This window comes from Urocampus carinirostris, chromosome 13 (genome assembly GCF_059441175.1).
Source record: "Urocampus carinirostris isolate Australia breed hairy pipefish chromosome 13, RoL_Ucar_1.0, whole genome shotgun sequence".
NCBI classification, from domain to species: domain Eukaryota; kingdom Metazoa; phylum Chordata; class Actinopteri; order Syngnathiformes; family Syngnathidae; genus Urocampus; species Urocampus carinirostris.
In genome coordinates this window covers 36,317,902-36,342,946 of record NC_142361.1, presented here as the reverse complement: position 1 = coordinate 36,342,946, position 25,045 = coordinate 36,317,902, and the positions used below count along the sequence as shown (strand labels likewise).

The following is a 25,045-nucleotide window of genomic DNA, read 5'->3' as shown; positions in this document are numbered from 1 at the left end:
ATTAGGGATTCAGTGTCTTGCCCAAGGACACTTCGGCATCTAACACGGAGCAGCCCTAATGCTGAGTTTAAGCACTTATTGAGATATGATTTCTGAGAGTATCTATTGATTTTTTTTTGTATGCTTAAACTTTCTGAAATTCCTTGATGAGCCCTCGAATCAGAAATCACATTTCTGTAACTCATTGACCTCAACTTGACAGCTCATTTGCACGAATCTGCCATGAGGGTCATAAATCAATCACAGTTTATAAATCATTTTCAGGACTTTCAAGAGAGCAATAACTACCGTCGTTTATCAAATTTGATTACTTGTATAAATATCCCGGCTTAATGTATCAGTATGACAGAAGGGTCATAAATTAATCCAGTGTGATAAAGGGACTTCAGAAATGTGAAAACTGCAATAATTACAGACAAATCTTATGTTTTATAACGCTTAAGCACAAATGGATATATAAGAGAAAGGTGTTATAAAGCAATCACAGTTCCAGAGGGCATTACAAGAATGGGGCGGCAGTAGCTCAGGAGGTAGAGCGTTCGTCTTGGCATCAAGGGATCCCAGTTCAAATCCCGGCTTGTCCGTGTTACATGTCGAAGTGTCCTTGGGTAAGACACTGAACCCCTAATACCCCCAATAAGCAGGTTAGCGCCTTACATGGCTGCAAGGCCGCTATTGGGAAACGGGAGCACATTGTAAAGCGCTCTGGGAAGTCATTGACTTGAAAAGCACTATATAAATGCAGATCATTTTAATTTTAATTTATAAACAATGCATTCATTGCACTCGTAAATAATAAGAATAGTCATCATTTCTAAAACTCATTAGCATAAGTCAGAAAGCAAATCTTTGTAAATATAACCGGAGTTGTCATAAATTAATAACTGAAACTCTAATCCCAACATTTGAAGGAACAGGACGACTACATCTATAGAGTATTTTCAATTTGTTTGGAAAGTAGATAAGCGAGAAGACACTTTTGTTCAAGTAAGCGCCCGATCTCGTTTCAGCAGAGCCTTCACGGCGAGACGGAAGCACCGTCCTTCTCTTGGACTTACGAGGAGATCAAAGAGGTGCACAAGCGATGGTGGCAACTGCGAGACAACGCCGTGGAAATCTTTCTCACCAATGGGCGAACTCTGCTCTTGGCCTTCGACAACAGCAAGGTGATCATCTTTCACTGATTTGAGAGTGGGAGGATCCTTTAGAAGAATGCTTAAAAGGGATGTTGATGATCCAGATGATTAAATTTTTGAAGTTTGCTCAAGAGCACTCTGAAAATCCATCCATCCATTATCTGCACCGCTTATCCTCAGTAGGGTCGCAGGGGTGCTGGAGCCCATCCCAGCCATATCCGGGCAGGGAACACCCTGAACTGGTTGCCAGCCAGTCGCAAGGCACACAGGGACAGACAATTCACTCGCTCATTCACACCTAGGGACAATTTGGACCGGTGAATTAACCTGAAATGCATGTTTTTGGAATGTGAGAGGAAATCCACACAAGCACGGGGAGAACATGCAAACTCCGCACAGGAAGGTTGGAACCCATGACCTCAGAACTGTGCCACACACGCGCTAACCACCGCACCGCCGTGCTGCCCTCTGAAAATCCCCAAGAGGATATTTTCAAAGCTTTCATTTAGATCAGCATTTAGATTGTGGCAATTGCGGCCCCCCAGGATGATGGATTGAGGCCCCTGCCACAATATTGTAATTATAGGGATCATGTGTTTTATTTTCCCACTAGATGTCGCCGTAGTCTGCCATGCCACCGAAATCGAGTGCTAAAAACACGACGGAAGAAGACACAATACGGAGACTTAAAGTGACCAAAACGTACCTTAATACTTTTAAAAAGAAGAGAAATAAGAAAATAAGAATTAAAAAAGAGAAAAAAGGACAAAAAGGGGGGAAAAAATAAGATACAAATGAAAAAAGGACATATAAATTGGACCAAAAGTAAAAATATGAAAAATATAGAATAAGGCAAAAAAAAAATAGGAAAAATAAGACTAAAAGTAAAACTCGACAGCGACATCTAGTGGACAAATATCAAACTCTGTCCCCATAAAAACAGTGCTTTTTTGTGGCCCACTTCATCCTCATCCCAGCTTCTAAGGTCCCCAACTAAATTGAGTTTGAGACCCCTGATTTAGATGATCGGTAGAGGACTATTTAGAAGTTTGTTACAGAGAACAGAAAGGTCTTTTTAAAGTTTTCTAGAGAGCAGTTGGATGATCCAGAAGAGGGTTGTTCTGAAGTTTTCTCCAAGGCAATTTTGATCATCCAGAAAAGGATCTTTCCCAAGTTTGCTCAAGAGCAGCCTGGTGGTCCAGAAGAGAGTCTCTTAAACGTTTGCTAGAAAGCACTTAGTGATCCGGTAAAGACTGTTTTACAAGTTCTCTTAGGGGTCTGTAACACATGTGTCAAACAGGCGGCCCGCGGGCCAGATTAGGCCCGCTGCGGGATTGGATCCGGCCCGCGAGACAACACTCAGAGAAGCGCAAGAGAAAAACAAGCTGCAAGTTGAAAATATGTCAACTTGATGTCGCCAAAGCCTGGTGCCTCTCACAAAGACACTGTACTTGTATTTATTTCTCTCTCTCTCTCTCTCTCTTTCTTTTCCACCCTTTTCTTCCACTCTGTCTCTTTCACTCTCTGTGTCTCTCTTTTTCTCTTCCTTTGTTGCTCTTTCTCTCTCTCTGTCTTTTAACCCCTTTTGCTCTAACATCCTATTTTTCTTTTCTCTCTATCTTCCTACCTTTTGCGCTTTCTTTTCTCTTTTCTCTCCTTCTGTCTTTCCATTTCTCTTTGGATTTTTTTCTTTCTCTCCCTTTCTTTTCCCCCTCTCTCACGACTTTTTATCTTTTGTTTCTCACGGTCTCTCCCTCTCTCTCTCTTTTTCTTTCTTTGTCCCGCCCTCTCTCCTTTTCCCTCCCTCTTTCTCTTATTTCTTTATCTCTCTTTTCCTTTCTCTTTAATCTACTAGTCCGGCCCCTGACAGAATGTTTGTTCTATGGTGTGGGCCCCGAGTTCAAATGAGTTTGACACCCCTGGGTCTATAAGATGATTTTTCAGAGTTTTGCTAGGGAGTACTGTTGTGATCCAGAAGAGGATGTTTTTAGACTTTTATGGTCTAAAAGAATAATTTTTGACGTTTTCTAGTGAGGTGATCAAAAATAGGGTCATTAAGAAATTGGCTAGAAAACCTTGAATGATCCAGAAGAAGATATTTCAGAAGTTTGCTAGAGAACGTTTAATTCATTCTGAACAGGAGCTTTTAGAGGTTTTCTAGAGCGGACTTGATGTTTCAATAAAATGGAATATTCCAAAGAACAGTTGGATCATCTACAAAAGGATTTTTCAGATGTTTGCTAGAAAGCACTTGTGTGGTCTAGAGATTTTTAGATGTTTTCTAACGTGCTTTTGGGTGATCCTGAAGAGGATATTTTTCAAATTAGTGAGAGAACATTTGGACAAACCAGAAGAAGAAGATCTTTTAGATATTTTCTAAAGAGAACTGTTGATCTAGAAGAGGATCACCTTGAAGTTTACCAGGGAATACTTGAATAATCTTGAGGAGAACTGTGAGAACCATGTTCGGCTGGAAACAAAACAGAATTTATTTTTTCAAGTGATCATATTTTCAAATCTAAAGCCTTTAGAGATGTTCCAAATAGTGCTATCATAATTTTGTCCCGTCATCCCCGTCTGCAGTTCCGCGACGATGTGTTCCACAACATCCTGACGTCGGAGCTACCCAACCTTCTAGAGCATGGCAATATGTCGGCATTGACGCAGCTCTGGGGTTCGGGACAGATCTCAAATTTCGAGTACTTGACGCACCTCAACAAGCACGCCGGACGATCCTTCAACGACCTCATGCAGTATCCCGTCTTCCCCTTCATACTACGAGACTACACCAGCGAGACCTTGGACCTGCACGATCCGAACATCTACAGGTCGGTCGCTCCTGCTTTCGCATTCAGTTATTGAGAAATGAGAACTGGGTCAATTATTCCCGTTTATTTTTTTCGGCAATGTCAAGCTTTATGTGTTTTTTTTATTCAATGTCCCTTATTTTTTATACTATCACCTTTGACTTGTTCTTTTAAACTGGTCGATTTTATCTTGTTCTAAGTGTTCTTGCACCATCAGGATGGCACTCTTTAATTTTATTCTTTGACATTTTACAATGACAATAAATTTTATTTAGTTCTTTGTAGAAATTAATAGATCTAAAATATCTTTATAATATTTCAGAAGTCATCATCCTTCCGATCTCCTCTTTCTTCCACACAGTCTCTTTACTTCCACATCCTCTTACATTTAGTGACCCTATAACTAGGGTTTGCGAGACCTTGATGATGTGAAGAAGAGGGTGGGTGAAGGGTGCAAGGCAATGGGTGTGCTGAAGGGATTGTTCAAATGTAGAAACCTGCGAATGGATGCAAAGTAAGGATTGTATGAAGGTATGGTGGTACCTACAGTGATGTGCGAAGCGACAGTTTTAAGAGTAAATAGGCGTAATGGGTTGAATGTCTTTGAAATGAGATTTTTGTGTATTATGTATGGAGTGACATTTCTGGATAGGTTAAGGAATAAGGAAGTAAGGAGAAGAACTGCTGTGATAGAGCTTGCTGAGAGGGTTGATGAACATTTTCTAAGATGGTTCGTACATATAGAAAGAATGGGTAAAGACCGTTTCAGTATGTAGTGCAAAAGTGGTAGGAACTAGAATGAGAGGAAGGTCCATATATGGTGGGGGGAATGGGGTCAAACGTGCTCTGATGTGAGGTTGGTTCATTTAAAGGATGCAAGAGTGTGTGCTAGGGATAGATGTGAATGGAGAAAGATAGCTAAGAATGACTGAAATGGACATATGATGCGGAGGGGTTAAACCAGTGTATGCTGATTTTGGGTTGCATGGCTCAGCAATTCATCCCTTGTTGTGCTTTGGTGTCAGATTGGGAGGAACAAATCGGAATGAATGTTTCGTGAATGTGAGAGTGTTCTTGACTCTAGCCACCTCCCACAAGGGGGATATGGCTTCGGTATATTGATAAATAACTAAAAAAAAAAGAAAATCAGATCGCTTTGTTGCTTTATTTTACTCTAAAGACAAACGGAGGCAGAGTTTGGATGATTAAAAGATATATATTTATACAATTTTGTGTGTTTCAGGAATTTGAGCAAGCCAATCGCCGTCCAGTCCAAAGAGAAAGAAGATCGCTACGTGGACAATTTCCGAGTAAGATTGATCTCGTTTGTGGTTAAAAAAAAGAGATGTGATACCCTAAAATGCGTGTATTTTCGTTTCAGTATTTGGAAGAAGAGTACCGTAAAGGCATCCGTGAGGACGACCCGATGCCCCCGGTCCAGCCTTACCACTACGGCTCGCATTATTCCAACAGCGGCACCGTTCTCCACTTCCTGGTCCGGATGCCGCCCTTCACCAAGATGTTTTTGGCCTACCAAGGTGACTCACTTCCTTAATGGAATCGCGCATCAAAGCTTTTACATTCATCTCCTCTCATTTCCCTTTGCATTCATCCCCCCTTGCGATCCGTCTTGATGTTCCTGCAAATATATTCAGCAGAGCCCTTGAAAGGGCCTCCTACTGGTCACAGAATCGGGTTTATATTTTTAATTTTTTCTTTTTTAATTTCTTTTGCGAGATGTAATAAGTAAGACTATATTGCTGTAATGAATTTCCATGAATTCAATGGCATAACATATAAATATATTTTCAGGAGCGTTGTCCCTAAGGTGTCAAACATAAAAATACCTTTTTTTTTTCCTCAATTTTTTTTTTTTCTCATTTGCGGTGGTACAGTAGAATGATATATATGGGGTCTCCCTTAAAAACATTTTGTATGTATGAAATTTCCCACCCGAGCAACACATTTACACCATCCAGAAAATTGAAACTGATTAAGTACATAAAATAAGAAAACTGGGGATAGAGGTTGTGATAGATAGATACTTAATTCATCCCCGTAGGGAAATTCACACTTCCAGCAGTATCCTTGTGTTAAATGATAAAATAAAAGATATAGAATACAAAAGTACCCAATGTAGCTTGTTAATAAGAGCATTTAAGTAGTGCTACGGAAAATACACTCTGTAATAAATATAGGGTAATATGCAAATGTGGGGGTCGGGTTTAATATGGGCTTTTACTCCCCCGGGTGGAGTTAAAGAGCCTCATGGCATGAGGAACAAATGATCTCCTCAGTCTGTCCGTGGAACAAGACTGTGACAGCAGTCTGTCGCTGAAGCTGCTCTTCTGTTTAGTTTAGTAAAATCATTTACGTTCAATAGGGTCATAAGTGTAAACAATTTAATAATGATAATAGGAATAAAAAAATCACATTAAAAAACAGCAACTGAAAAGGGAAAAAAAAATTATATATATATAATAAAATAAAAAGTGGGCCAGCTCCTAGTGATCATCTATATCAAACCGCAGGGTGTCGATGTGGGACACAAAGGGTTGCCAGGTCTTTTGAAAGGCTTGTAGGGTCCCTTTAGGAGAGAATCTCATTTTCTCAAGCTTCAGGTTTTGCAGGAGTTCCCTTATCCATTTATTGTGTTTTGGAGGGGATGTATGCGTTTTTATTGCTTTATTGTAAAAAAAAAAAAAAAAAACATTATAAGGAGTATCAAGCCTTTGAAAATAGCTTCAGTATGATAAACCATCATTAGATGGCAGGTGTGGCTTTTGATCAGATCTGTGTCCACACATCGAGGAAGCCACTTTCTATATCCGCCAAATGAGTTGATGTATGTAGCCTGATATGGCGAGTAGGCGTCGTAAAGCAGTGTGGTGAGAGTCGTGAGGCACGGACAACAAATTCTGACAGTTTACTTTACACAGCTTTTTTCTTTCCAAAAAAGATGACCAAGTCCCATTGTCTGATCACAGAAGGGATGACGTTACATGCTTGAAATCCTTGAAAGTGTATGAATTTTGATCATGTCTTTTTTTTTTTATCATGTCTTTTCAAGGATTAAAAAGTGCCTGAATTTCGGTTGAGGTGCTTGTAAAAGCTAAAGATTGATGCCATGTTTTTCCACATGGCTTCGCTTTCCAATTGCATTTCTTTCCTCGCGATTAACGGCAGCTGTTATTAGTTTGTATGGTATTTTATGGTATTATACCATACAACAGGTGTGTCTTTTAGTCCATAAAATACAGTAATGTTATTTTTAAAAGATGCATACAATAGTAATCAATGATACCTTTTATTTACACGATTTGGAGCTCTTCAATTTCTTACTGCTGCATGAACAACGTTGAGGCATTCATCTGGTCTATAACTCCTGCTCTTCATCAGATCAAAGTTTCGATATCCCTGACCGAACTTTCCACTCCATGAACACAACGTGGCGCCTCTCGTCTTACGAGTCCATGACCGACGTGAAGGAGCTCATCCCGGAGTTCTTCTACCTCCCAGAATTCCTCGTCAACAGAGAAGGTCTTCCCGTTTGGAAAATCCTCCCGTTTCCTCACCTCCTCAACGCCGTTTCTCTCCGTAGGTTTCGATTTCGGCGTCCGTCAGAACAGCGAGAGGGTCAACCATGTGAATTTGCCGCCCTGGGCCCGGAACGATCCTCGACTCTTCATTTTGATCCACCGGCAAGCGCTGGAGTCGGATCAGGTTTCCAATACGCTGTGTCAGTGGATCGATCTGGTCTTCGGACTCAAGCAGAAAGGGAAAGCCGCCGTCCAGGCCATCAACGTCTTCCACCCGGCTGTAAGGATGGAAACGTTATTCGTGGAAATGTAATTCGGACCTGGCGAGGCACAGAGAAACGGTGTGAAGAGCTAAGCTACTAAAATAAGGGGAGAACAAGCAACGTTAGACTGGGGTGTCATTTAACCGGACCACTGCAAAAATTGAAACCAAATGGTCTGCAAAGTTGCCACTCATGACATTGATAGAAAAAGAACTATCTCTGCAATACTTTACAGGAATGCAAAATCGTTCTTCTTCGCAAACGTTCAATGATCAAAATAAAACGACCAAGTCTTACTCGTACCGTTCCGGAATAAGAAGGAATTCTTCATTGCAAGTGTTCAATGATCAAAACAGAACAACCTTGGTGTTACAAACACTGACTGGGAAGCAAGCATTCCATAATGAAAATAAAACACCCTCAGCATTACAGTACTGTACCGAGATTCAAAGCACTTCCTTACTGTTAGCTTCCAATGGTCAAAATAAAACAACCCTGGCGTTACAAGAACTGTCTGGGAATACAAAGCCGTTTTTATTGAAAGCCTTTAATCATTAGAATTAAACCACACAGGCATTACAGGCACTGTCTGGGAATAAAAAGTACGTCTTCATTGCAAGAATTTAATGATCAAAATAGATCAACCTTGTTTTGTGAGTACAATTAGAGGGTGCAGAGGACTTCTTCATTGCAAGTATTGAATGGTCAAGATCAGGGCTCAGCAACCTTTTCGGTGCGGAGTGCCACTTTCAAATTTCCTTGTAAATCAGTGTGCCACACCAAGATTAGTGACTTGCACAACTTTTTTTTTAATATCCAACAGAGCTGTCATTTTATACCAGTCCAAATATACAACATGGATAGACATTTTAATCGTATAACTCTTATTTATTATTTATAAAAAAGTTCCGTGCCACACCGTCTGTCGAAAATGTTTGAAAATGAAGTTATGTCATATATTTCACTGTACTACCTCATAAGCAGATAATTAATATATAAAAAGAAGAAAATAATACTTAATATAAAAAAGAATGATGTGCTTTATGTATTTATTTTTTACATTACAATCTTAAACCGCTTTGTTAAACAAATTAAGTTATGAAATGTACTGTGCTACCTCAAGAGCAGATAATTAGTACATAGGAAGTATATACAAATCTACTGCCACCTACTGACATGGATGACTATTATAGTTCCTCGTCTGAAGAGTTCAAAAATACTGAATAATGGCCTCAATTTTTGGAAAGATAAAATTCCAGCGGCACACTGGTATAACTGACCTATTTATTATCCACTACTCTTGTTCATCAATTAACTAAAATATTTAGTTTCTTTTGTCTTTTATTAGCATATTTGGTATTGGAGTCATCCAAAAATAATTGAAAGTAATCAAGTTAAGGTAACCCTACCCAACCCTGGACTGCCAGAATGCAAAGTACTTCATTCTTCATCAAAATAGAACAACCTTTGCTTTACAAGAACTGTTAGGGCATTCAAAGCACTTCTTCGTAACAAGCGTTCAATGATCACAGCAACAAATGTAACACAGATTTTGACAATTGTAGAATAGGATAAAATGATCATATCACCAAGAATGTCCGGTGACGGTATTTATTTAATGTTTTTTTGCCGTAGACTTATTTTGGGATGGACGTCTCGGCGGTGGAAGACCCGGTCCAACGTCGAGCGCTGGAGACCATGATCAAGACTTACGGGCAGACGCCCCGCCAGCTTTTCAACACCTCCCACATCAGCAGGGCGGGAACCAAACTCCTGATGGAGGGTGAGCTACCCGCCGCCATGGGGCTTCTGGTCCAGCTGGCGTTTCGAGAGACCCGGGAACAAGCCAAGGAGATCGTCTGCCCGGTAAAACCCGATGCACTCGACAGTGTTTTCATCTGAGTTGTTTTTCAGTTCTGTTCCGAGTTGTTTACATGAAGTGTTTTTGGATCATGTGACCATTCAAGATGGCGACGACAAAGATCGCGTTTCTACTAGGCGCAGAAAGAAAACACAAATGAGGGGCTCAGTGGCGTAAAATGTTAGCCCTATATTTCTAGACTACTGCGCCGGCAACCATACTGTGGAAAATAGTGCCAGGTACAACAGCCGAGTGTTTTTGTGTTGATGCCCTGGTAAACCGGCCTCATTGCATTTGCTTGTTATCGGTCCTCGAGGATTAAAGGAAACTTCGGTGACCGATGATGGATAACTTTCACTGCTGTTCAATTCGGATGTATAAGTTGAAGTATCGTGAATATGTTGTAATTACATTGGATTGATTGAACGGTTTTTATTGTAGGAGAGGTAAGATCTTGGGCCTCAACCCGGCCAGGCTTCTCTATCTGTTTTTTTCAAAAAAATACACAGCATGTGCGCTGGTCGACACTCTTACTTTTACATTATTTGGATGACCTTTACTTCTTGTTCAGTTATAGTATTCTGAAGTAACAGTACTTTTACACACTTCGGGTTTACTTCAGTCCCTGAAGTTAATTTGTGGGGTTCGGGATGGTTCAGGCATTAAACCTGCGGACCAGGTCTGGATTTTTAGGACCGATCTTGTCTCTACATTGGAGTCAACGTTGTCTGCAAGGTTTTTTTTTGTTTTGTTTGGTAGGGTTTTTTCGGATTTTATTTTTTTTTCTTTTGTCCTTTTTGAAGGTTGTTATTTGTCATGTTTTTTTTTTTTCATGTTATTTTGCTTGTTGCTATGGTCGTGTTTGGCATTTTGTTATTGGTTTTTGGAGTGTGTTTCGCATATTTTTGTAACGTTTTTTTGAAGGATTTTTCTGTCTTTTTCGGGCTTGTTTTTGCTTGTGTTTTTTGTTGTTTTTAGTCATTTTTTCATGCTTTTTCTTTTGCGCGCTTCATTTTTTTTTTTTTTTTAATGATTGTTTGTTAGGTTGTTTTTGGTCTTTTTTGTTGTTTTATTTAGTAGTCTTTTGGTTGTTTTAGATTGTTTTGGGGTCATTTTTGGACATGCTTTTGGGTTTTTTTTTTGGTTATTGGTTTTTGCTGTGTTTGGCTTTCTATTGGTCGATTTTATCGTTTTTGGGTGGATTTTCGGTCTTTTTTTGAGTTTTTTGTGGGTTGTTTTGGTTCTTTTTTTGGTTGGGTTTTTTGGGTCATTTCTATTTCCTTTTTTTTATAATTTTTCAGTCATGTGTTTTTTTGTGTTTTATAGTCGTTTTTGTCTGAGGGTTTTTGGTCGTTTTTGTCTGGGTTTTTGTCAATTTTGTTGGTTATTTTAGGGGTCGCTTTCCTAGTCAATTTTTTTTTGTATTTTTTTTCTGTGTGTTTTTTTTAATTTATTTATTTTTCTAGTTTTTGGCCTGTTATTGGTCGTTTTTGGGACGTGTCTGCTTGGAATTTTTCGTCCGAGCGACAAAATGATCAAACGTGTTTGATACTTGACACCATCTGCGCCGCGTTTTTTTCCCTCCAAAAAGTGTTGTTGTAATTGTTTTGCCCTTAGAGCCCGCTGCCGTGGATTAAAGGCCTAAAATGGGGCGAGTACGTGGGGTCCCCCAGTGCCCCCGACCCAGTGGTGTGCTTCAGCCAACCTCACGGCGAGCGTTTCGGTTCGCTTTTGGCGCTGCCCACGAGGACCGTCTGCGGCCTGGCGCGAAAATTCTGCTTATTGATGATCTACAGCAAGGAGCAGGGTTAGGCGCATATGCAAAAGAGTCTTTAGCGCCACCTACTGACTGTGGGAAAATGTTTTCTCTGCCCACAGGTGTCCGTAGCATGCACAGCACGGACATCCAGTGGTCAGCCATTTTGAGTTGGGGCTACGCCGACAACATCCTAAGGCTAAAAAGCAAACAGAGCGAGCCGCCCATCAACTTTATACAGTGCTCGCCGCTCCATCAGGTTTTTACCACTCTTTATATCAATTTTCATTATATAGTTTATTATTATAATATTTCAGTTGTTATTTATTGCCCCAAACAAACACACGTGCATATTTTTCTCTCACGATTTTTATTCTATTATTTGTGTATTATAGTTTATCTTTTTGGGGGGTTATTTTTTTATTGATTTATATTGTTTCATCATTTCAAATGTCAATATGTATTATTTATGTATTATATTCTTATTGTTTGTTTATTTTATTTTTTGTTTTTTTGTTATACTATTATACATTATTAACATATTATATTCTTACATTCCCTTTTATAATTTATTGAAATTGTTATTTCATTTTTTTTCCTTATGCTTTGTTTCATTTTTATATTTTGCTTCACTTATCACATTAATATATATTATTTATGTATTACATTATTTTTAATTTTTTATCATTCATTGTTTTTTATTATTATTTTATTTTCCCTCTTATTTATTATTTGTATTTTGTTACTTATTACTACATATACATTTTTATATTATTATTTATGTATTATATTGTTTGAATTGTTTTTGTGTAGATTATCATTTGAATTATTTTCCCTCATTTTTATTTGATATATATGTTCAGTAATTTTCATCATTAATATTTCTGTTTTTTATTTTTTTTATTTTATCATATATTTGCTTTTTTTTTTTTTAATTATTTATCTTTTCTCTCATTTTTTAATCTATTCTGGGTGTTTTTTTTGATGGTTTTTTTTTAATATTATTTTGGGTTTGTTCTTATGTGTCATTTTGTATTATTTACGTGACTTTGAACGAACGAACGAATTGTCCGGTGACAGGTGAGCAGCTGCGCCTGGGTGCCGGACGGCTGCCAACTCTTCACTGGAAGCAAATGCGGCGTCATCACCGCCTACAGCAACCGCTTCACCGCATCCACCGTGAGTTTCCATGGCGACAAACGCAACATCCGCATCCTCATCGCAGCATCACTCTTGCCCCTAAAAGGAAAGTGTTAAAGCCGCGCTCAATTATTTTCTCTCGCGCCCCCCCTTGGAAGAAGAAATCCTCTCGCGCCCCCCCAAGCAAATATGGACCAAATCACAACATAGAATAGCTTTATCAACTGTAAGCCCCAGTGTGTAACATTTGGCTACCAGCTGGCACTGCGTTGTCTGGTGCAAGCGAAGGCCGGCGATACTCGGCATAGTGTGGTGGCAGGATGACAGACAAACGTGGTGCCGACCTAAGTGGGGATTCCACTGTGTAAAAGAAAGACAAATTTCTCGACCTATGACTTTTTATAAAAACTAACTCTGGTGTGACAGATAATGTTTTCGTGCCTAGTATTCAAATTAATGTGTTTTATGTTCCACTAGGAGGCATTACAATACACACACTGTCCTTATCAACTATAAACTGGAGACTTTTATTTGTCTCTTGACCACCCGTCACTTGAGTGTCCGTTCCGCTTTGTGTTTAAACTTCGCAATGCGTGGAGGCAGAATGTAAACAAAATACTCTGCCAATGAGCGTACCACTGCTCCCTAGTGTAGTGGAGGTGCAATTGCACTTTATTCTGGGAAAGTTTAATGAAAAAGTTCCTCAAGGTCAAAATCGCCCACGCCCCCTTGAATAAGCCTTACTCCAATAGAAAAAGTAATACATCAAATTCTGATAAATAATTGGGTTTAAATGATGACAGCTCATGAATTCTGTTCTTCCTGGCCAGTCTGAGATGGAGGCGGAGTCCGCAGTTCACCTGTACGGCCACACGGGGGAAGTGAGCAGCCTTTTCGTTTGCAAGCCGTTTAGCGTCCTGATTAGCGTCAGCACGGACGGCAGTTGCATCCTCTGGGACCTCAACAGGTAAGCTTAGCCCCGCCCCCTGACCCTGCCCCCTAAATCCTCTTCGTTCTTCTGCACGTGCTCAGTGTGACTTTGGTTTTCAGGCTATGCTACGTGCAAAGCCTGACCGGCCACAAAAGCCCGGTGACGGCCGTCTCGGCGAGCGAAACCACCGGCGACATCGCAACCGTCTGCGACTCGGGTACGTTTATAGTAGACCCTCAAAATAAGGAGAGAAGACAACAATTGTTTTTTCTAATTTGCAAGGGGACAAGGGAGAGAAGCTTTCATTTAAGAGAACTCCTTGCCCCCTTCCGAGGCTCTCCCCTAAACCATTTATTTTTTATTAAATCTTATAAAAAAATCAGTGTGTAAAAATCAAAGAACAGTGACATGATCGGCCGATCGCAACAATGATGTTATAGTCAAAACAAAGAAAAACAATCTACAATAATAGTCAAAGTAAGGATCTATCATCCTTTGTAATCTCCTTGTCCAATATTAAAAACAGAATCACCTTATCAGGAGACCACTTTAAATTACTGTAAGTTCTAGGACTACAAGCTGCTACATTTTTACCACATTTTAAACACTGCGGCTTCGTATAAGGTGCGGCTTATTCACGGTAATGTCTGGAAACATTTATGATGCCCTTCCAGAGAAAAAAGTCCATGTTTTTGCCAACATGATAATAATGATACATTTTATCTCAAAGTGCCTTTCAGGACACCTGAGGTATCTGCACACAGATTAAAAACAGTTTTGAATAAAAAAACAGACCCTAAATACAAAAATACCATATATAAAGGGGGGGTGGTTTGAGGGGTAAGCAAGTCTGAAAGGGTAGGTTTTAAGTCTGGATTGGAAGATTACCTTCAGAGTTAAAAAAAAATGGGGGGGTGACAAAAAGAAACAACCCCCCAAAGGAACGACCAAAACGCACCCAAAATTAAACCAAGTACAAAGAAAACCCTCCTAAAAATGAACAAAAAACACAGCTCAAAAACAACCAAAAAGTAATTTAAAACATAAAATAAAAAAGAACCAAAAAATTACCAAAAAGAAAGAAAAAAATAATGACCCAAAAAAAAATAAAAACCCTCCAAAAAATGAACAATAACACAACTCAAAAACGACCAAAAAAAAACCTACAAAGAACAGGAGGCAAAAATTCCAACAAAAGACCCCAAAAAAAGACAGAAAAAGCTTTAAGTCTGGTGTACAAAGACAAAACCGGGTTCTGTTAAGAGTGCGGCTTTTCAAGTTTCGTAATTGACGTTACTTTTTTTTTTGTGTGTGGGCGTGGCTTGTTTCTTCAGTGGGCGGGGGCAGCGACCTCCGTCTGTGGACGGTCAACGGCGACCTGATTGGCCACGTCCATTGCCGGGAGACCATCTGCTCGGTGGCCTTCTCCAATCAGCCCGAGGGCGTCTCCGTCAACGTCATCGCCGGGGGACTGCAAAATGGCGTCGTCAGGTCCGATTCCTTTTTTCTTTTCACCCTTTCGCAATAAAACTTAGCCGAGTTTCCCAGTTTCACGATAAACCTCTTCATTTCTATCATTCCCGATGAAAGCTGTGCAACTTCACTCTGTTTCCATTTTTCACAATAAAAGTGTGCAACTTCATTTATATTTTTCAAAATAGAAGTTGTGCATCTTATCATCATCTTCATTTTTCACAATAAGAGTGTGCAACTCCACTTCGTTTCCATCCATCCATTATCTGCACCGCTTATCCTCAGTAGGGTCACGGGGGTGCTGGAGCCCATCCAAGCTGTCTTCGGGCACCCTGAACTGGTTGCCAGCCAGTCGCGGGGCACTTGGTTTCCATTTTTCACAATAAAATGATGCAATTATAGCTTCTTTTCCCTGCCTCACAACAGAGGTGTGCCACATCACTTCATTTTCATTTTTCAGAATAGAAGTGCAACTTCATTTCTGTTTTTCACAATAGAAGTTGTGCAACTTATCGTCATCTTCGTTTTTCACAATAAGAGTCTGCCACTTCACTTTGTTTCCATTTTTCACAATAAAATGATGCATTTGTAGCTTTTTTTCCCTGCCTCACAATGAAGCTGTGCCACATCACTTCATTTTCATTTTTCACAATAAAAGTGCAACTTCATTTCTGTTTTTCACAATGGAAGTTGTGCAACTTATCATCATCTTCATTTTTCACAATAGAAGTTGTGCGACTTATCCTCATCTTCATTTTTCACAATAAGAGTATGCCACTTCACTTTGTTTACATTTTTCACAATAAAAGTTGTGCAACTCATCTTCACTTTTCACAATAAGAGTGTGCAACTTCTCTTCGTTTTCATTTTTCACAATAAAATGATGCAATATAGCCTCTATTCCATTTTTTCACAATGTGGGTGTGAAACATAGCTTTAATTCAATTTTTTCCCAATAAAAGGTTACTTTCTTTCCATTTTTCAAAATAATTTTTAAATTTCTTATTATTAATATAATTTTTTATCATTGGTTTGTTTTTTATTTGTTATTATGTATTTATTTCATATACTGTATATAGTTTATATTTTTCTTTTTATGCCATCCTTTATTATTTCTATGTGACTTTCTTCTTGCATCTATCTCCTCAGACTTTGGAGCACTTGGGACCTGAAACCCGTTCGAGAGATCACCTTCCCCAAGTCCTGCAAAGCCATCGTCAGGTACGTCCGTCCACTTTCCGTCTTTCTTTTTCTGGACTTCCTTAAATTGTTATCTTTTTCTCCTCAGCCTGACCTTCTCGTGCGACGGTCACCACCTCTACACGGCCAACAGCGAAGGAACCGTCATGGCCTGGTGTCGCCGAGACCAGCAGCGACTCAAGCTGCCCATGTTCTACTCTTTCTTGAGCAGCTACGCCGCCGGATGATCCGTTTTGAGTCCAGAGAAGATCTTGGGTTCTCTTCCAGTCTCAGATCCAAGAAGGTCCTAAGAATATCCTGGGTCCTCCTTGGGTCTGAGTTCCAGGAAGAACCGAAGAAGATCCCGGGTTACAAAAGGGTCCGGAGAAAATCCCAGGCCCTCCGGTCCAAGATGCAGAAAGATCTGAAAAAGATCCTCAGTTCTCCTCTGGTTTGAAAAAGATCCAAGAAGATCCCGGGTCCTCGTCTGGTGTGAATAAGATCCCGGGTCCTTCTCCGATCCTAGTACAGGAAGGTCCAAAGATGAACTCGGGTTCTTCTCTGGTCTGACATCCAGGAAGGTCCAAAGAAGATCCCAAGTCCTCCTCTGGTGTGAAAAAGATCCCGGTTCCTTCTCTGGTCCTAAATCCAGGAAGGTCTGAAGAAGAACCCGGGTTCTCCTCTGGCCTGAGATTCGGGAAGGTCCAAAGAAGATTCCAAGTCTTCCTCTGGTGTGAAAAAGATAACTGGTGTTTCTCTGGTCCAAGATCCTGGAAGATCGTAAGAAGAACCTCTGTTTTCCAGAAAGATCCCAAGTTTTCTTTCATTCCTTGATCCAGGAAGGTCCAAAGAAGATCCCCTGTCCTCCTCCAGTCCAAAGTCCAGAGGGGTCCGAAAAAAAATCCTGGGTCCTCCTCCGGTGGGTGCAGGTTGCAACAGACACTTTACTTTGCTGGCTTGTTGCTGCGGCATGGCGCTCCTTTAATCCGAAGCGCCTTTTATTTATGGCAGAGCGTCTGCAGGACGCACTAGACGACATTGACATTCTTAATTTAAGCCCATTTCTTTTTTTCTTGTTTTTCTCGTTCTAGCTAACATTCCTTTTGACTTTTTCCAATTTTGCCATTTTTCATTTTTCCTCTCGGTCATTTGCAGAGCAATATTAGGTTTCACGCTGTAATTCCTTGTTTATATTCTTTGAAAAACCCCAAAAAGAACCCAAAATAGGCCCTATCCCGGACTTGGATTCATTTGAACAAAATGGCCCACTTTTTCTGTCATTTAACGCAAAATCATTTTTTTTAAAATAACGTTTTTTGCTTTCTTTTCTGCAAAACAATTGTTTTCAGATCCATCACTTCATAAAACAATTGTGTTTTTGTGGTTGTTTTCTACAAGATAACACATTTATATTCATTTTTTATTTTTGTAAACAACCAAACCCAATTTGAGTAAGGTATCGTATTTTCTGCACTATAAGGCGCACCTAAAAGTCTTATTTTTTTTCAAAAGCTGACCATGCGCCTTATAATACAGTGCGCCTTATATATGGATCAATATTAAATCGCAAAGTCTTGCAACTAATGAAAGCAGCCGCCGACTAGATTTTCCCCCCAACGCCAAGTAGTCCGCGGTGTATGCTGGGATTTATTTACCGGCGTTTCATTGGCTAACCAATGTGTCGATCATCATTTGAATGGATCACTATTGGCTAAAGTTATTCGGAGGTCAAGGGGAGGATCCGTTTTATCATTTACAGGCTGGCATACGCTTAAGCTGTAAAACAAAGCCTGCAATAGGCCAAAAAAGATGTGTCAATCATCATTTGAATCGATCACTATTAGCTAAAGTTATTCGGAGGTCAAGGTGCGGATCATTTTTATCAATTACAGGCTGGCATTGGTTGAAGCGGCGAAACAAAGCCTGCAATTGGCCAAAAAAGATGAATGCGTATAGCACATGGTTGACGGCATAGAGAAAGCATTTTTTTACTATTCTGTATTTGTAAATATTTTATTCTCCTGGATTTACTAAACTCACGGATATAAGAGGACCATGGCTGCACATTATTATTGAACACAACGACTTCGGTGAGCTACTCCGGCTATATATTTTCCCTGTATCTTGTTTCAGACTGAACTCGATGTTTCTGTGATAAGCGGTGCAGATAATGGATGGAATGGAGTCTTTATTTTTAAATTCAACTCAATTCCAAGTGTTTATTGTCATATGCACAGTAAAGTTGCGAGCGAAAATAGAAACTAAGGAATGGTTGGCATTTCTTGAATCCCAAGACTTCAATCTTCCGAATGATGGAACGATGCATTTGAGTGACATCGTACGGACACCGCATCCGCACGTGTTCTCGACACGTATTTGCGTCTTTGCAAGCTTTGGGAATGTTAAGGGGGTAATAAGTTGGACTGAACTATCTGACTGTTTTGTCGACGTTCCCATTGTAGCGCCTTATAATCCGGTGCGTCTTATGTATGTCAAATATAGGACCAAAAACTATTTTTTCGGGGTGCGCCCTATAACCCGGTGCGCCTTATAGTGCGGAAAATACGGTATTTTGATCGAAATTTCTTCAAATTAACCCAATTTTTTTCCTTTTTTTGGTTTACTTTATCTGCAGAGAAATGTAAAATGTCATGTCTATCATCAAACTAAAAACTAAAATAATCCAATATGGGATCCAAAATGGACCCATCATTTGACAACCTGAATCTTTTGAAATTCCTGAGACAAAATGACCCACATTTTTGGGTTGCTGATTTTTCTACATAACCCACTTTCAAAAGGGTATCGTTTGACACACATTAGCATCATTTGAGCGGCAATTGAGAAAAAAAATGACGTAAATTTTTGCTTGAATTATTTTGCCCAAAACATCCATTTTCAGATCTATTTCTTGATAAAACAATTTTGTTGTTGCGGTCGTTTTTTTTTGTGGACGTCCCCCGGTTGACAATCCAAAGAATCCAACCGTGGCAAATATTGACTCCAAAACTCCATAATGCCCACAGATTTAAAAAAAAAAAAAAATCCGCCTAAAAGTATATCTGCTTCGTTCGACATTGCTTCTTGAAATGTGTTTGTTTCGCTCCAAAACTCTTTAAAATAAACAGACTCCTAAAATTATTCCTGACATGGTAGTTAGCTTCTCCCCTTTCGACACATTGGTTAGCCGAGGAATTTTCCGGCATAAACGTATAAAAAGATTATTCGATGTGTATTCTAATTAGAGCCGAAATTAAACGTGTGCTAAGCACAGAAGTAATTCGTTCTTATTCACTATTATTACGAGCAAGTGTGCAGAAGCATTGATTTGACTTGAGAAGTCAAACATTTACAACTCTTTCACAATGTCTAAAAATGAGCTAAAGTAAAATACAAATTTGCAAAAGTTTTAGTGTAGTAAAGTGGTTGCTCCAAATGGGCCACTTTTTGAAACGCTGAAACCTACCTTAAGGAAAATGTGTAAACTACGATGTTTAGATTTTTAGATTGTGATCAAATTTGACAAGGTACCAGGTTCAAAATTAAAATGTATCTATTTCTTTTTTTTTAAAAAACTATATGAATAATTGGATTATTAAAACAAAAAAAGATACAAATTTGGGACATATTGTCCTTGAACTATTGTACACGGTTTTGTATAAAAGTACTGGGTATTTTTGCAACATCCCAAAATTGGGAATTTGTGTAGAATGGCCCAAAAAAATAGGCGGTATTTTGAAAATCTATCCCCAAACCTGGATTATTTTATTAAAACAGGTATGCCATGTTTGATCACCAGACACTTTTGTCTAATGCGAACAAACACCAGTGCCTCAGAGCACAGCGTAGCAGCAAGATCCCAGAAAAAACATGGCAGCGACCTCTAGGTAAAGGTTCCATCATGTAAAAGAAACACAAATTCTCCACCTATGATTTTTTTTTTTTTTTAAATAAAAATGCACATTAATCAACGTTTTTTTTTTTCATACAACTAGGAGGCCTTAAATATTACACACTGTCCCTTTAAAGCCCCGGTGTGTCACGTTTGACCAATAGATGGCGCTGCAGTCTCATGTGAAGGAAAACCAACGCCACGGAGCACAGCGTAACAGCAAGATGGCCGATAAACGTGGTGTAAAAGAAATACAAATTTCTGCACCTATGGTTCATCCATCCATTATCTGCACCACTTATCCTCAGTAGGGTTGCGGGGGTGCTGGAGCACATCTCAGCTATCTTGGGGCAGTGGGCAGGGGACACCATGAACTGACAATTAGCTGACATGCCTGTTTTTGGAGTGTGGGAGGAAACCGGAGTGCCCGGAGGAAACCCACACAAGCACAGGGAGAACATGCAAACTCCGCACTGGAGGTTCGATCTCATGGCCTCAGAACTGTGCCGTATACGCATCCAAGGAATGCATCAGTCCATTTTTGAGCCTATTTTGGGTTATTAAATTTATTTTTTTTCCTACTTTCTGCCTGTGTCTTACACTTTTGTCTTGTTTACAAGAAAGGGAACATGTCTTTTTGAAAGTTATCCTGCTTTGTATTTTCATTCCTTCATTTCCGGCCTTTGTTTACTTTTCTCCTTTGGCTTATGACATTTTTATGTATATAATTTTTTTTTTTCCTGCAAGTTTTTGTTGTTTTTTTGGGACATGTCAAAAAAAAAAAAAACGAGAGAGACCTTTTCCTCTCTCGCTCGCTCTCTCTCTCTAAACTTGAGCTATGCATAAAGCAAGACATTTGTTGTTGGAGCTCACTGGCATGATTGTCTTTTCTTTGTAAATGTGTACATGTGATGCGAATATTCCAATTGTAGAAATATAAATATATATACATATATAAATATTTGAACTGTTATACTATTTTGTCTTGTGTGTCAATTTTGTGGGTGTTTCTTTTTCTTTTTACTTAAAATAGATAGATACTTTATTCATCCCCGTAGGGAAATTACTGGAAAATACACACTGTAATAAACATAGGGTAATATGCAAATATGGGGGTGGGCTTTAACTCCCCCGGGTGGAATTAAAGAGCCTCATAGAAGTCACACGTTTTTTGGGGTTTTTTTTTTTGCAGAGAAGGGTCAAAAATCCCTTTTTTCTTATTAGAATAACAACACAATCTTATATTTTGGCAGTTGTGCGAAATACTTGTTTTCTGCCAGTCGCAGGGCACTTCGTTTCTATTTTTCACAATAAAGTGATGCAATTATAGCTTCTTTTCCCTGCCTCACAATCACTTCATTTTCATTTTTCACAATAAAAGTGCAACTTCATTTCTGTTTTTCACAACAGAAGTTGTGCAGCTTATCGTCATCTTCATTTTTCACAATAAGAGTATGCCACTTCACTTCGTTTCCATTTTTCACAATAAAATGATGCAATTATCGCTTATTTTCCCTGCCTCACAATCACTTCATTTACATTTTTCACAATAAAAGTGCAACTTCATTTCTGTTTTTCACAACAGAAGTTGTGCAGCTTATCGTCATCTTCATTTTTCACAATAAGAGTATGCCACTTCACTTCGTTTCCATTTTTCACAATAAAATGATGCAATTGTAGCTTTTTTTCCCTGCCTCACAATGAAGGTGTGCCACATCACTTCATTTACATTTTTCACAATAAAAGTGCAACTTCATTTCTGTTTTTCACAATGGAAGTTGTGCAACTTATCGTCATCTTCATTTTTCACAATAAGAGTATGCTACTTCACTTTGTTTCCATTTTTCACAATAAAATGATGCAATTATAGCATCTTTTCCCTGCCCCATAATAAAGGTGTGCCACATCACTTCATTTTCATTTTTCACAATAAAAGTGCAACTTCATTTCTGTTTTTCACAACAGAAGTTGTGCAGCTTATCGTCATCTTCATTTTTCACAATAAGAGTATGCCACTTCACTTTGTTTCCATTTTTCACAATAAAATGATGCAATTATAGCTTCTTTTCCCTGCCTCACAATCACTTCATTTTCATTTTTCACAATAAAAGTGCAACTTCATTTCTGTTTTTTACAATAGAAGTTGTGCAACTTATCGTCATCTTCATTTTTCACAATAAGAGTATGCCACTTCACTTCGTTTCCATTTTTCACAATAAAATGATGCAATTGTAGCTTTTTTTCCCTGCCTCACAATGAAGGTGTGCCACATCACTTCATTTACATTTTTCACAATAAAAGTGCAACTTCATTTCTTTTTTTCACAATAGAAGTTGTGCAACTTATCGTCATCTTCATTTTTCACAATAAGAGTATGCCACTTCACTTTGTTTCCATTTTTCACAATAAAATGATGCAATTATAGTTTCTTTTCCCTGCCTCACAATCACTTCATTTTCATTTTTCACAATAAAAGTGCAACTTCATTTCTGTTTTTTACAATAGAAGTTGTGCAACTTATCGTCATCTTCATTTTTCACAATAAGAGTATGCCACTTCACTTCGTTTCCATTTTTCACAATAAAATGATGCAATTGTAGCTTTTTTTCCCTGCCTCACAATGAAGGTGTGCCACATCACTTCATTTACATTTTTCACAATAAAAGTGCAACTTCATTTCTTTTTTTCACAATAGAAGTTGTGCAACTTATCGTCATCTTCATTTTTCACAATAAGAGTATGCCACTTCACTTTGTTTCCATTTTTCACAATAAAATGATGCAATTATAGCTTCTTTTCCCTGCCTCACAATCACTTCATTTTCATTTTTCACAATAAAAGTGCAACTTCATTTCTGTTTTTTACAATAGAAGTTGTGCAACTTATCGTCATCTTCATTTTTCACAATAAGAGTATGCCACTTCACTTTGTTTCCATTTTTCACAATAAAATGATGCAATTGTAGCTTTTTTTCCCTGCCTCACAATGAAGGTGTGCCACATCACTTCATTTACATTTTTCACAATAAAAGTGCAACTTCATTTCTTTTTTTCACAATAGAAGTTGTGCAACTTATCGTCATCTTCATTTTTCACAATAAGAGTATGCCACTTCACTTTGTTTCCATTTTTCACAATAAAATGATGCAATTGTAGCTTTTTTTCCCTGCCTCACAATGAAGGTGTGCCACATCACTTCATTTACATTTTTCACAATAAAAGTGCAACTTCTGGGCAATAGTAAACATCCCTTTTTTCCCTTTTTACATAGCCGTTGCTAAAATCCCCTCTTTCTAATATTTGTCTTTTGGGCATAGTAGCGAAAAAAAGCCTTTTTAGTTCCCTTTTTCACCTGCGGAGTACTGGCAAAAATCTCGAGTTAGTTTTTTCTCTTTTTTGAAGAGTAGTAGCAATAATTCCTGTTTTCTTTGCAAAATAGCAATATCCTCTTATTGCTCTTCCGAGTTTTGCCAAAAATGCTTTTTTTTTTTTGCCGAGCACAATAAAAATCAAATTTTCCTTGTTTTTGCATAGGGGCTAAATTCAGTTATAGTATGTCGAAAATGTCAAAAAATTGCGTAAGGGGGGGTAGTATGTGGAAAATGTCGAAAAAATACGTAAGGGGGGTATTATGTCAAATGTTGAAAAAAAAACGTACGGGGTTAATATGTACAAAATATCAAAAAAATATGTAAAGGGTTAGTTTGTCGAAAATGTCAAAAAATTACGTAAGGGGGGGTAGTATGTATAAAATGTAAATAAAATACCTAAGTGGGGGTAGTATGTCGGAAAAAAAAGATGTAAGGGGTTAGTTAGTATGTCGAAAATGTCAATATAATACGTAAAGGGGGTAGTATGTCGAAAAAAAACGTAAGTGTACGTATGTCGATAATGTCGAAAAAAAAAAACAAGGGTTTAGTATGTCGAAAATGTCCCCCAAAAAAAACTTAAGCAGGGGTTGTATGTCGAAAAAAAACGTAAGGGGTTAGTATGTCAAAAATTACGTAAGGGGGGGTAATATGTCAAAAATGTTGAAGAAAAACATGAGGGGTTAGTATGTCGAAAATGTCAATATAATACGTGAGGGGGGTAGTATGTTGAAAAGGTTGAAAACAAACGTAAGTAAGTACGTATGTCAAAAATGTCAAAAAAAACGTAAGGGGTTAGTATGTCGAAAATGTCGAAAAAATACGTTAGGGCGGGTAGTATGTCAAAAAATGCAAAAGGTTAGCATGTCAAAAATGTCGAAAAAATACGTACGTACGTTTGTATATCGATAATGTCAAAAAAATATGTTACGGGGGGATAGTATGTCGAAAATGTTGAAAAAAAACGAGGGGTTAATATGTAAAAATGTCAAAAAAATACGTAAGTGGGGTAGTATGTCGAAAATGTCCAAAAAAATACATCAGTGGGGGTAGTATGTCAAAAATTTTAAACAATTACGTAAGGGGGGGTAGGTCGCTGGTTTGCGCCTCGGCCGAGACATACCTAATTGGTATAATGGCGGCGCCCTCTGTTGGCTGCGGCTGCATCGACTCGCTACAACGGGTCAGGTGTATCGACATTTCGTTCTGTGTACATTGTTACAAAGAATGACAATACAAAGGAAATTATTATTATTATTATTATATTGAAAATGTTGAAAAAAAAAACGTAAGGGCGGTAGTATGTCATAAATGTTGAAAAAAAACGCAAAAGGTTAGTATGTCGATAATGTCGAAAAAATATGTTACGGGTGGTAGTATGTCGAAAATGTTGAAAAAAAAGGTGAGGGGTTATATGTAGAAAATGTCCCAAAAATATGTAAGGGGGTAGTATGTCAAAAATGCCGAAAAATTACGTAAGGGGGGGTAGTGTGAGGGGTTAGTATGTCAAAAATGTCAAAAAAATACGTAAGTGGGGTAGTATGTCGAAAATGTTGAAAAAAAACGCAAGGGTTTAGTATGACGAAAATGCCGAAAAAAACGTAAGGGGAGTGTAGTATGTCGAAAATGTTGAAAAAAACGTTAGGGCGGGTAGTATGTCAAAAATGTTGAAAAAAACCACAAAAGGTAGTATGTCAAAAA

The 25,045-nt window shown here is 38.6% G+C and overlaps 1 protein-coding gene across 1 annotated transcript in view; it reads left to right on the top strand.

Moving 5' to 3' along the window:
- Nucleotides 1–20,955, top strand: part of lyst (lysosomal trafficking regulator) — a 104,064-nt gene extending 83,109 nt beyond the window's left edge. The window contains exons 39-53 of the mRNA XM_088350872.1: nucleotides 1,014–1,166; nucleotides 3,720–3,964; nucleotides 5,187–5,253; nucleotides 5,325–5,481; nucleotides 7,343–7,483; nucleotides 7,545–7,762; nucleotides 9,381–9,611; nucleotides 11,224–11,413; nucleotides 11,485–11,621; nucleotides 12,443–12,541; nucleotides 13,333–13,469; nucleotides 13,553–13,650; nucleotides 14,768–14,924; nucleotides 16,056–16,127; nucleotides 16,195–20,955. Of these exons, the coding sequence (XP_088206998.1) occupies nucleotides 1,014–1,166; nucleotides 3,720–3,964; nucleotides 5,187–5,253; nucleotides 5,325–5,481; nucleotides 7,343–7,483; nucleotides 7,545–7,762; nucleotides 9,381–9,611; nucleotides 11,224–11,413; nucleotides 11,485–11,621; nucleotides 12,443–12,541; nucleotides 13,333–13,469; nucleotides 13,553–13,650; nucleotides 14,768–14,924; nucleotides 16,056–16,127; nucleotides 16,195–16,333 (2,241 nt within the window). The 3' untranslated portion in view covers nucleotides 16,334–20,955. The remainder of the gene's footprint in view (nucleotides 1–1,013; nucleotides 1,167–3,719; nucleotides 3,965–5,186; nucleotides 5,254–5,324; nucleotides 5,482–7,342; nucleotides 7,484–7,544; nucleotides 7,763–9,380; nucleotides 9,612–11,223; nucleotides 11,414–11,484; nucleotides 11,622–12,442; nucleotides 12,542–13,332; nucleotides 13,470–13,552; nucleotides 13,651–14,767; nucleotides 14,925–16,055; nucleotides 16,128–16,194) is intronic.
- Nucleotides 20,956–25,045: the final 4,090 nt, after the last annotated feature.